At 36.7% G+C, this 13,214-nt stretch overlaps 1 protein-coding gene across 3 annotated transcripts in view; it reads left to right on the forward strand.

Moving 5' to 3' along the window:
- Window positions 1-13,214, forward strand: part of dnmt3bb.1 (DNA (cytosine-5-)-methyltransferase 3 beta, duplicate b.1) — a 45,844-nt gene that overhangs the window by 13,959 nt on the left and 18,671 nt on the right. For 2 of the 3 annotated variants that reach the window (XM_058762330.1, XM_058762331.1), the window contains exons 4-8: window positions 4,678-4,766; window positions 6,192-6,335; window positions 6,533-6,607; window positions 10,401-10,520; window positions 11,381-11,539. In XM_058762330.1, the coding sequence (XP_058618313.1) occupies window positions 4,678-4,766; window positions 6,192-6,335; window positions 6,533-6,607; window positions 10,401-10,520; window positions 11,381-11,539 (587 nt within the window). The remainder of the gene's footprint in view (window positions 1-4,677; window positions 4,767-6,191; window positions 6,336-6,532; window positions 6,608-10,400; window positions 10,521-11,380; window positions 11,540-13,214) is intronic. The other variant, XM_058762332.1, reaches the window with a different exon arrangement.

Genomic DNA, 13,214 nt, shown 5'->3' on the forward strand with positions numbered 1-13,214 from the left:
GTGAGGTACAGATTGTCACAATTTCACTTGGAGCAAGAGAACGAGGAGACGAGGAGTAATCTTCACAATCTTTAAAACTGCAGTCTGTAAGTTTTGCCTCTTTGTCACCATCTCTGTTTGAAAACCTGAAATTGCAGTTGTATGCAGAATTATCTTCCTTGCGTGGTCTGTATTCCGGCACGGCTCCAGCGCGGATGAATCTAATGTTTTGAGGCGAATGTGTAGCTGTCAGTCACCGCACCAGTGTGGATGTTTACTGTACTTTGCAATCACAGATTCCAGCCTACGTCTTGGAATGTATGACCCAAATAAGAATTTTCACCGTATATTGTCATCTGGACAAGTAAGTAACAAGTCTGCCATGTTTGTTCTGATCAACTGCGGTAAAAAGTATTACCATACATCGCACTACCAATGGTGATTTAATCTAATGATCGGTTAGCTCATATCACATCAAACCATGCAAATTATTATTATTGTTATATTTTATTCAAAAATTATTATTGTTACAACATCAGCATTGCGTGACTATGAGTATAGTGTGTATTAGCATGTAAATTTCAATTTCTGTACAGTCTAATTTAATTGTCATGCCATTTGAATTACAATCAAATCAAATTGCTATCTGTAATCAGAAGCACATTTAAAACTGGAATATAATTTAATTTCATTCACATGTGTTTCATAAACACAAAATGATACATTTAATTATTCTAGCTGCTGTGAGAAAAGGCTATAAACGATCCATCACCTGCAGGTTCCTCACATACGATAGCCTACTAGCCGGGACAACTTCTTTATGTTTACAGACATGACGTTATGATGCAGTGCCATGCTTGAATTTCCCACGAAAACCTACCCGTACCACTCAAATTAGAAAACATTATTATAATCTAACCATTGTGAATTGGGCTAAAGTAAGGCAATAGTTTTGAACACTGGCTGGTTATGTACTTGCTCAAATATTGATTTCGGATCATTTTTAACTAAAAAAAGTTACAGACTGCAGCTTTAATGAACACAAATGCATGGAACACGGAGATACGAAATGACATAAGACACAGGAAAACACAGGGCTTAAGTAATCGGGAGTAAACGAGGATAATTAATAAAACACATGTGAAACCAGGGAACAATTAACATGAGGGAGAATCTGGGTCAAGGGGAAGGCACATGGGGAGAAAAACACAAGACACAGGGACACAGGACTGACATTTACTCCCCCCTCCTGGAAGGTGTGTCCCACGCCTTAACAACATCCGTCCTGTCCTGCCCCTCAGGACAGGCTTCCCCGGGATGGCCGGCTTCCAGAGCGGTACCCGTTCTGGGACCCATAGTGGAACAGGCAGTTTGAGGCGCCATGGCAGATCGGGCAGACCAGGCAGGCATAGCGGGACAGCCTCCGGGGCCTTGGCCTCGACCCTTGTGCCAGCCCCTACGGCCAGACCCCTATAGCCCCCCCAAAAAAATTCCTTGGGGGAAATTAGGGGCCGACCGGCCAGGATGGGTTCTGGAGGAGCAGGCACTGGAGCCTTATCTGGCCTGGATTCGGAGACTGGAGCCCTCTCTGGGCTTAACTGGGGACAAAAGTCTCTTTCTTGGCTGGATGTGGGAATGGGAGCTCTCACTGGGCTTAACTCAGGAACTGGAGCCCTCTCGGGGTTAAACTTAGGAAATAGAACCCTCGGCCGGCGGGCTTGAGTGAGCAGCGGTCGGTTGGCCTGACTGGGGAACGGCCGGTGTTTCTGGGCTGAGGACGATGGTGGAGCTTCGGAGGATATGGGGGTATTTGGGGTGGGGCAGGCGGTCCGAGCCATTGGTGCGGTACGTGGGGGTTCCTGGCATGGGGTGAGCTGGCGAGACACGGCATGCCTCAGAGGGGACTGGATGACGAGACTGAAACTTTTCCTTCATTTCTTCAACTTCAAAATTGGAACCATTTAAATAAAGAACGAGATTAATCAGCTCGATCAGGGGCAAATCACACACGGAAGATCACAGCAAATCGTCTCGTCATCCAGCCCCAGCTGAAAGCACGCACCAAGAGCGGCGTCGTGCCAGCTCAGCTGGTTAGCAAGCTCGAGGAAATCCTCCACATACCGTTCCAACCACAGGGCTTAAGTAATCAGGAGTAAACGAGGATAATTAATAAAACACTGGTAAAACTAGGGAACAATTAACATGAGGGAGAAACTGGGTCAAGGGGAAGGCATATGAGGAGAAAAACACAAGACACAGGGACACAGGACTGACACAGATGAATATTTAAGTCCTTAAATTCAAGTTGAGGTAAACTCTTCTCGCCGCTGCGGCTGTCTGTCATCCTCCATTCTGTATTCAAACTGCGTGTCGTGTTCGTTTACGAACAGTTAAAACGATGAAACTCTCCTAAGAGCACACAGTACTGAAATTTAAAACTGTAATAAACTATAGCACAGATATAATACATTATGCATCAATATCTCTTCACTTTGTGCTTTGAACATTTCTATGTGGAGCGCTGTGACTTCAAGTGCATCATTCTGCGCACGGGATGCGCATAAGCACTTTGTGGCGCTCTGTATTGAGCCTTTCGTATTATAATATTTTTGCACAATGAAAGATTATTAATAGCCTTTCTTGTTCGTCTTATCTATCATATGTTGCTACCTCCATTAATGTGCTATACATTTAAAGGGTCATGAAACCCCAGACTACTTTTGCCGAGATTTTAGCAGTGGTATTTGTGTTGCACATTGGACAAAACTGGTTAATTTTAAAGGTGCTGTATGTAGGATTTTGACTCTACTAAAGCATAAAAATACCATAATATGTTTGCAGATATTTAAGAAACATGCTAAATTAACATACTTGTTCATCTGTAAAACAATTCTACAGTCAGTTATTCTCCTTTGAAAATGTGTATTCCGGCCCGGAATGTCTGTGTTTGAAACCCGCCCACTGCCAGTTTACCCAATTGTATTTCGGCACCCCGGGTTGCCAGTTGGCAGAAAACACAGTGTATTTAATTTCATTCATCAGCATGGTCGCTCGTTCCTGTTGGTGTCGTTAATCTGGTTAATCTGGCAACCTGCGTGTGCGTCAAGTCTGAGGAGGAGGGGCCGGGTGAAAAAACCAGCTCCAATATTTTGAATTTGGACTGCAATACCTAGTTCAACCACTGGGTGTCAATCCTACATACAGCACCTTTAAGCTTTTTTGCGCTATTTTAAAATTCAGCTTTTCCATATAAAGCACCACCTGCTGTCAGAGAGTGGATTTACAAAGATTTATATTTACATTCAGCCTGTGAGCAGTTTCTGTCTGGCCAAAAACAGAGCGAATTTGCATGCCCTGCTGTAAATTTTGACCGGTTGGTGAAAAACAAGATTATGTGGATTCTACACATTTAAACAATTCAGATAAGTTATCTAGAATTATTTATGGAGCAGATAATACATATATACATATAATCATTTATTAATAAATGATCATTTTGACTTAACCCTTGTCTTTATTTAAAGGCTGAAATGTGAGGTTTACCTTTATATGAAACTTTTTTCAAAGCTTTATTTGAACATTTACATTAAATATTTGAACATGCTATTAAACTGTTGTCAGTCAAGTTGTCATTTAAAATCCGAACATCATTGGTAATGTTATTGTTTTAGTGATTATTCAAACAAAAAGTTATTTTATTTTCTGTTTGTTGATTTCTAAATATAAAACTTGGTGAAGTGATTTATGTGTCGGTACTTTTTGAACATCTCCAGCACATTTTAACAATACCGTGATAATACTGATAACCGTGATAATTTTGGTCACTATAATCGTGATAAGAAATTTTCATACCGTTACATCCCTAGTTGATTTGCTATGACAGAATATACTGTATTTACTTTATGAATGTATTTTACAACAATATAAAGAGCAATGTAACATTTTACCAGATTTAGTCCTACACTTATTCACTTATATTTGTTCCCCACTAAATAAAGTTATTTCACTAAATGTTTAGATTTTATAAAATTATTGTGCACTCATGTGAGTTTTCTAGAATAAATTTTGCTGCTGAATTATCCGCTAACCTAATTTATAGTAGTATTTTTGTCATATTATTATGATTATATATTTTTTCATGTTATTTTTCTTTCAAATGAAGTTGTCTATATTTAGTAGATTGTGTTTAACACACAAAACAGTGATGATCAGGTCAACACACAGAAGTATAGAAATTCTACATTGATTTATAAAAAAACGAACTGTGCTGTTATCGGATTGGATCTGTATAGGCTGATACTCAGAATTTTCGGTATTGGATTGGTTCTGAGAAAAAATGATATCGGTGCATCCCAACATTGGAGCAATATGTTATAATTTTTATCCTGGTGCAATATCTTTGCTTTTTTGCTTGTACTTTCAATGGAAATCAACAGTGTTACAGACAGTGTCAAAAATTAGCTTTATTATTAAGGAGCAATATTTGTCTTTAATTTAATTTCTGTTTTTTATCGTACACAGTTTCGTTCATTTATGTCACATATTATATTACTACTACAAATACTACATACTGTTATTCAGTTGAATATATTAAATTAAATGATCACGCTGGTGTTTAAATTTCATAACCAGGTAGGCCTAGGATGAAGTATTATGCAGTAAGTGTCTGCAATTTCTTAAAACCTCTTATTCTTCCAGATGAGAGCGAGAACAGCATCAGAAGAAAAAGATCTCGTAAGCGCTCCGACACAGAGGAAGACAGCGCCTGGGATTCCTCCTACAGTGAGGTGAGAATTTATGTACTACACATCTGATCTTATCACACATTGAAAGAATGGTTCACGTTCCAAAGTTTATTTTGCTTCTGTTTCCAAACACATGGCTGAAACAGGTCAAAACACAATTGCTTTACTACAGCAAATATAATTTTTTAAATCAATGGCATTGTTAAATAATTGAGGAGAAAGCACTACAATATTAGTGGTGTAATCATATATGCATCCATTCATTCACCGCAATTCACGTTCATAAACAAACATCATGAAACCTGCAGGAAAACACATAGAAACCTGAGTTTGGTATCACTTTTGTGGCCCTCTGTGCATTATCAGCATAATGAAATAAGACATGCAGAAGATCACATTGTGTGGCATTCCTGCTCCCCCTTTAAACAAACACTCTGGAATACACATGCGCGCTAACTGCAAACTGAGTGCATGTGTATGCATGTCTATGTGTGTGTTGTTGTTATACATATCTGTACCATCAACACATTTCACCCTTCAAGGTGATAAGGGCTATTCATTCTCTAGTGTAAAAGACTCCTTACAATCAGATAAATCATGATAAGCAGAATTTACTATTTTATATCTGTTCTGTAGTGTTTATGCTTGTCTGCGGTTTTACTCCGTATTGATAAAACTTGTGCATCCAGTGCAAAGAGAAAAAAAGCAAAACATAGAGGATATGATTTATATTATGGGCATTTATACAGTTTACAGACTGAACGGGTGCTGTAATGTGCATAACAGGTTGCCTTTAACCTTTTTTAGGTAAAATTATTAAATAAATGGAACTGAGAATATGGAATTTCATTTCAATAATGAAATATTGAGAAAGTTGAGTTAAGCTCATTACTTGACAATTCCTGTCTATAAAAGTGTAAATATGCAGCAAACAACATGTTAATTTAGAAAGTAATTAATCATAATAAATAGACATTTTCAATTAATTTCAGCTATAATATAATATATAAACCTATGTAACACTTTACAGTAAGTTTTCAGTTGTTAACATTAGTTAACATGAACTAATGAACAATACTTCTACTGCATTTATTAATCTTAGCTAATGTTAACATTAATACATTTTTAAGATCAAAAGTTGTATCTTTTAACATTAATGCTGTATGAACTAGCATGAATATGAACATTTATTCAGTAGCATTAACAAAGTAACACTAGGTAGTTTATGTTAGTTAATGCATTAGCTAATGTTAACAAATGAAACCTTGTTGTAAAGTGTTATGTGTGTGTGTGTGTGTGTGTGTGTGTAATAAAAAATATTATTTGACATCAATTATCAGTAAAAAAAAAAAAAGCCACCCCACACTGTAGTGATGGTGGCCATCGAAAAACCCATAAAAGTCAAACCACTAATAATTATTTACTCTACATATGTATCAGCTAACTGTCACGGCATTATGGTTTTAGGAAAAGGCTGACGTTGGGTCCGGTTGTGAGACGGGTCTGCGGCAAAGGCCTCGTCCAAGGACTATTTTTCAGGCAGGACTGATAGCTCACAGTAAACCCCGCAACAGAGAGAGGGGACATAGCAAACAGGATCATAACAACCTGGTAATGATCACATTCACTCACACAAAGCCTCTTTATTCTTTAAGTGAATTTCTGTCCGTCAGACATACTGAAATCAAGGCCGATGTACAGAGATAACCCTCGGGGCAGATTAAAGCTGTCATACCACTGTCAGCGCCTCACACTTAACTCAACACCTTTAAGTCGAGCTGTCGATCACTGTGTCTTTATGTTGTCAGACATCTGAAGTTGCCTGTACCCCAGCCAATCAAAAGCCAGTGGTCTTGGATCAGCCAGTGGTCTTGGAAATTCAAGTAGGGAAAATCAGCCCCTTCCCCCTCCTTTTCAATATGTTATGACTTTTTTCCATAGTTGTTTTGTCTGTGTTGTGGCGAGATGAGCAAAGACTGACATTATGGTTTGGAGAGAATTTGCAAAACAATTTCAAATATAAAAAAATGTAAAATAAATACAGTATTAGGATTGTGAAGGTGAGAAAATTTATCCACCAGTTAATCAACATGTGACAACACCGATAATACTGGTATCATCGTGCTTGCTTTTCTTCGCTTTTAAATACAGTAGCTTGTAAAAGCAACGTGCACATTTTACTTTCACTTTCAAATTAGTGGCAATTTGATGTAAAGCAATTGTTCGTTTTTAGTTCTTTTGAGATTTCCCTCTTTTCCTCGCTTTCCTTCACCTTTAAATAGCTTAAAAGCGCAATGCGCATTTTACTTGCACTTTTGAATTACCAGCAATTCTTCGTCAATTGCTTAAATGCAATTCAAACAACAACAAAATACAACATCAAACTCACTTAGCCAATATATAAATTATACAACTTTTATTAACAAAACGAATAAAAATACACCATGCTATAGGCTACAAATAAATTACACAGAGTTTAAATAGGTATACAAAACTGAAAATAAGTAATCACTGTGGAACCAAGTAAATAAGAAATGTAGAACGTTTATTAGCAAAACGAATAAGAAAGCTTCGAGGCACAGCATACACCTTGATGTCAAGTAAAATAAATAAATTACACAAAGTTTAAATAGACCCTTTTTGCGCCGACGTCACGATTACGTCACCACACTAGCTGGAGGCAAAACAAAGGGAAAACTGGAGGCGGCCCATTCAAACCAGCGCAGATTCGGCTACATAAGGAGCTTAAAATATCATCTTGTTGTGATGTTGGATGCAAGAATCGACATAGTACAGGCTCCGATTTGAAATTTTATCGCATACCTGCTACCTCTGCCAGACAAAAAAATTACGACAGCTGTGGTTAAACGAGATAGAACGAGCAGACTGGACAGAAATGATCGTCAAAAATGCTCGCGTTTGCAGCCCTCACTTCTTATCAGAAAAGGTTAAATAAAGTATTGTCTTTTGTTTTTATGGATTATGGTTTTTGTTACGTGTCTAAAGATTTCTTATGCATCTTACAACTATGAAATAATGTCTGTGTGCATGTGTGTAAAACAACAAACTGACGATTTATATGCTTAATCATCTGTAATATACATTGTTGTGATTGATAGTGGCTGGACTTTCTAAGAACTTAGTAAGAAATAATAATCAAATACAGAAAGTTCAAAATTAATTTCTGGAATTTTTATTTCTAGAAACTATTCACATCTTCCTTTAAATGTACTGCATGTAAAGTATTGTAAACTTAACTTACATAATTTACATACAGGATTTATATATACATTTAAAAGGATTTATATACTTTAAAATAACTATTTGGCCATGATACATACATCTTCAAATAATATATCATCACATTGAATGTTTAACTTTTTGTATTTTGGCCCAGTTCACTCTAACGTAACGTTAGCTGTAAAAATAGCCTGCTGAAGTTGAAATATATGTACATCTTCATGACTAAATAGACACACAGGCGAGTTTCTCTTTACTACTCCTTAGGTTTCTCTAACATTATATGCGACTCAAGTCACTCAATCGGAGGTAATCCTGTCAGATCGTCCATCCATGAGCATAGGGTCGGTCAATCTGACTTTGTCCGTTAAAGTTAACTTATTTAAATAACAATCATGGTCCTGCACAGTGAGTGACCTTACATATGCAGGTAAAATCGGAATTTTCTCCAGCCATTGTTAAAAAAACAAGGTAAACAAACTTCATAGCTAGCGTTAGTGAAGCAGTCAGTGGAATCTTTCTGCCTCCAGCTAAGCCCCGCCCACAGAAAAACGTCACAATGTTTACTAACAGAAAAAGGGTCTATAAAATAAAAATCAGCAAACACTGTGGAACCAATTAAATTGAATAAACTTCAAAAATCACCTTAGATAAACAGAAAAAGTCAACAGGCTTTTCAAAATCCAAAATATTGCCAAACAAGTTCTTTTGCATTTCGTTTAGAAACTAAATCATCCGCTATCATCTTGTCTGTCTCACCTCACTCTTCTTGTCAGTCAGCTTGACTCACTCTCCTCACGTGATGAATGATGAAATGAAATCTGATATGTGATGCAACTGTCATTTGGCACGCTGCATTGAGCAGCCGCGTTCAGTTTTTAATTGTAGTGTCTGTTCTCTAACTGAACTAAATTACTTTTGTTACTATACAAAATCAAAACCGGTGGCCGGTGCCGCAGAGTGCAGGTGACGTAACCGGTGTTGCGGCTTAACAACGGTATCACCGCCAACACCGATTATCGCTGCAAGTCTATACAGTATATATATTTACATTTACATTTAGTCATTTAGCAGACGGTTTTATCCAAAGCGACTTACAAATGAAGACATTAGAAGCAATCAAAACCAACAAAAGATCAACAACATGAAAGTGCTATGACAAGTCTTGGCTAGCCTAACGCAGTACACATAGAAAGTTTTTTAAAAATTTTATTTCTTTATTTTTTTTAAAGAAAATGAGTAGATCGAATATAGAAAAAAGAAACCTAGTGGGTTTATTTTGTTGTTTTTTAATATATATAAGAAACAAGTAGATAGAATAGAAAAAAGAAAGCTAATGTTAGTTTTTCAAGATATATAAATATTATAAATATAAATATTAATATATAATAAATATATAAATATTAGATAGTTAGTTTAGGCAGTTGACCCGGCTGGTAAGGACCTGTTTTCCAAAAGCATTGTTAGCCAACTATGATCACAAGTTCAGTCATTATCAATGAACATTCGCAAACAGCATCACAAATTTGTGGTTGGAAGAACTACAGCTCTCGACTTGTGGTCAGAAGCATAATTTCTCGTTAGTATGACGTGGACTTAAGATTATGCAATTATGCAAAATAATCAATCTAACATGCAGTGCAGCCTATAACTTTTATTATATATTACATATATATATGAATTTCTTTCTATAGTATGTCTTTTTGCGGTGCATAGTTTGACAAGTGAATGGAAGTGTGTCAGTATCCTTCAGGAACCCCCGGAATGGCATAAGAGGCAATCAAACAGCTGGAATTAAAGCAAAACAATGGAGAATAAAGTAGCAAAGTAGTCCTTAGAGGGCATGTTTGTTAATTACATTAATATTCTGACATTAATTAAATCTCAATCCAGTTAATTAGTAGAAGCGGTTAATGTTCTATTAACGACAAATAATTTTGATTATTATCAAATAAAAATCTTTGTCTCACAGTTTGTAAAAACACATAAAATGTGTTGACAGAAAAGTAATTGCATTTGAAATCTGCGAGAGCAGCAGCTACACATTTGCCCCCTAGACTTCTATTGTAACTATCATTGTAAGTTTTTGTTTATTTTTTATTTTTTATTTTATTTATGTGTTTTTTGTAATGCTTTATTTTGTGTTTTGTCTTTTGTTTTGGGGTTGGGTTAGTTTTGTTTTGTATATTTTTTATTTATGTATTTATTATGTTTTTATTTATTTCTATTTATTTTATTTTTGTTTTGTTTATGTTTGGGGGGAGGTTGTTTTGTTATTTTTTGTGTTTTGATTTTTGTTTTTTTTGTTTTGGGGTTTTGTTTACATTTTCCCCATAGACTTTCAATGTAACTATCATTGTAACTATTTATTTATTTATTTTTGTTGTGTTTATTTTGCTTAGCTTTACTTAGAGATGTAATTGTGTGTGTTTGTAGGTTTCTAGTGTTCCTGAGGGTCCCGCACTAGAACTCATGGAACAGGACTCTAAAGACTCTGCACAGAGCAGCACCACATCCATCTCGACAACTGACACAGTCAGCCAACCTGAGTACAAGGTACCAGGACGTCTCACACACACACACACACCTATCCACCTATCCTGTCATGTCCCGTTCCTTTTTATGTTCATGCACAAACAACACATGAGTATCTATATTTGTCCACCTGCCTTTGACATGTAACAGTAGCCTCACAAAACTACTCTGTTTGAATGTAAAGATAACAGCCTTTGTTCTCACGGTGTATCCTCTCTTTTGCGTGTCACTAAGCCAGGCAGCTGTGCGTTTAGAGAGCACTTATGACCTAGACAATGAGACCGTAAAGGTCTTGAATGGGGGTTTTGTGGGTAAGTCGCTGTTGACCACAGACTCATAAATACTCACAGACACTTGCACAGGTGAGGAAACAACAGGGCTGTTGAAATGGTCCTGATTGATTGAGAGTCATGCTCAGACAAGCTCAGAGTCAGAGGTTTCACTTGTGTCTCAGTCCAGCTCTCTGAGTACCAAAGAGCATGTGATTGTCCTTTTTTGTGTAACTGGATCAAAGAAATCTGTGCAGTGATAATGTTAATTGTCTGTCTTATTTAAAGGGATAGTTCACTCATAAATTAAAATCTACGAATTGAAACCTGTATGGTTTTTCTTTCTCTGTGGAACACAAAATAAATTATTTAGCAGAATGTCCAGGCTGAAAAGGAAACAAAAAGGACCGAAAAGCACCATAAAACTAGTAATGATCGAAGAGGCCATATTTTCAGATAGCTATGTGTAAGGAACAGAAATCTCATATGCCATTGTTAACTGAAATTTGTGACTCCTTCCTGTTCGAATCTGGGACAGGTTTCAGTGAACAGAAAATATGAAATCATGGTGTGTCTCATTTACTGTGTCTCATTTACATTTCTGCTCCTCAGGATAATAAAGGCTTTGGTATTGGAGAGTTAGTCTGGGGCAAGATAAAGGGCTTTTCTTGGTGGCCAGGGATGGTGGTGACCTGGAGAGCAACAGGGAAGAGGCAGGCCTCCCACGGCATGCGCTGGCTACAGTGGTTTGGCGATGGGAAATTCTCAGAGGTAACAAACAAAACGAAGGGTTGTCAGAATACCAGAATACCGCAGTACTTGATACTAATAGCAATACAATTTCAGTATCAAGAGATTCAGTATCGAGAGCTTTCTAACCTTCCCATAGACGGCAGTGGAACTGACACATGGTCAAGGCCCAGAAAGTTAGTAAGGACATCATTAAAAGTCCATGTGACATCAGTGGTTCAACCATACTTTTACAAAGCTACAAGAATACTTTTTGTGCGCAATGAAAAAAAAAACAATGACTTTATTCAACAATTTTTTCACCATTATGGAGAGTACCACGTGCGCATTCTACGTCAGCAGCAGCCCACACATGCGGTATGGTACTCTCCAGCACATATTAACAACATGCTAGCAATATGTTAAGCATGTTAGCAATGTGATAATGACTTGCTAGCAACATGCTAATCAAGCTAACAACATGCTAGAATCATGCTAATCATGTTAGAAACATGTTAAAAACAGGCAAATTATGTTGATTTTAAACTTTACAACTGTTTCAAACTTCAAGCTTTTATAACTACTTCAAATTTTCAGGCTAGGCTTGTCTTGATTTTTTTATCTAGTTGAAGTTATTATTTGATCCTGAGGTACCTCTGACATCACTAGTTTGAACCATAGCTCTGGTGTTATGTGAATTGTGAAACAAAAGTGCCTGAAATCTACAGTTTCCGTCTGTAGCTAATTACTTAAATGAAATTTAACATAAATTCTCTGCAAAATTGCTTATTATTATTATTTATAGAATTTAATTAAACATGAAGTCATATTTTCTGTTGTTGTACATTGTGTATATTGTGTGTATTCTGTGTAAATTGTACATGCAGTCAAATCAAAAATTATTCAGACACCAGATATAATTTTTTATATTTTTTTACTAGTGGGTGCAGGACACTATAGTTCATTTATGTAAGTGAGGATAGCAAAATAAAGTAAACTGTGACATATTATACCCCAAAATTCTTCATACAGTGGACAGGGGTAGTCTCTCTCTCCACCTTCGATACCATGACTAAGGTGCCCTTGAGCAAGGCACCGAACCCCTAATTGCTCCCCGGGCTGCCCACTGAAAATACTATTTTGAAAATACAGTCGTGGGGAAAATTACAGAGCCGTTTTGGGCTAATTTTTTAATGTACCGCGGCCGCCCAAAGTGTATATAGACAAATAAAAATTTGAAAGATCCTTTTACTAAGTATATATTATGTGTATTATACTTGGAATGTATCCCTGGCAACTTAAGAACAGAGAGGCGGTAACATCACAAACAACATGAGTTTCAGCAGAGCAGCAGAAATAAACATGACAACAGCCACTATAGATTATATAAGATAATAAACACACGATTACGATAGATATGGTCTGTATGTGATTTTTTTTAGATTAATGTGTACATCTGAAATGCTAATTTGTGCAGCAATATAAAAGGCTATAAATAGCATATTTTAACAACAGTAAACGACCAAATTCCACATGTGATCGTAAAAGGAAGTTATTGCAAACACTCGATGGTGGTTTGAAGTGAGTTCTGAGTAAAAGTGTACTATTAATCTCATAAATTATCTTATGTAGCATGATGCTAATATTAGCTCTAATGCAGCTGCAGAACAGGTCCAATTCTTCTTCATAATGCATTTTGTCATAATACTTCACGTAA

Source organism: Onychostoma macrolepis, chromosome 23 (genome assembly GCF_012432095.1).
Source record: "Onychostoma macrolepis isolate SWU-2019 chromosome 23, ASM1243209v1, whole genome shotgun sequence".
Taxonomy (NCBI): domain Eukaryota; kingdom Metazoa; phylum Chordata; class Actinopteri; order Cypriniformes; family Cyprinidae; genus Onychostoma; species Onychostoma macrolepis.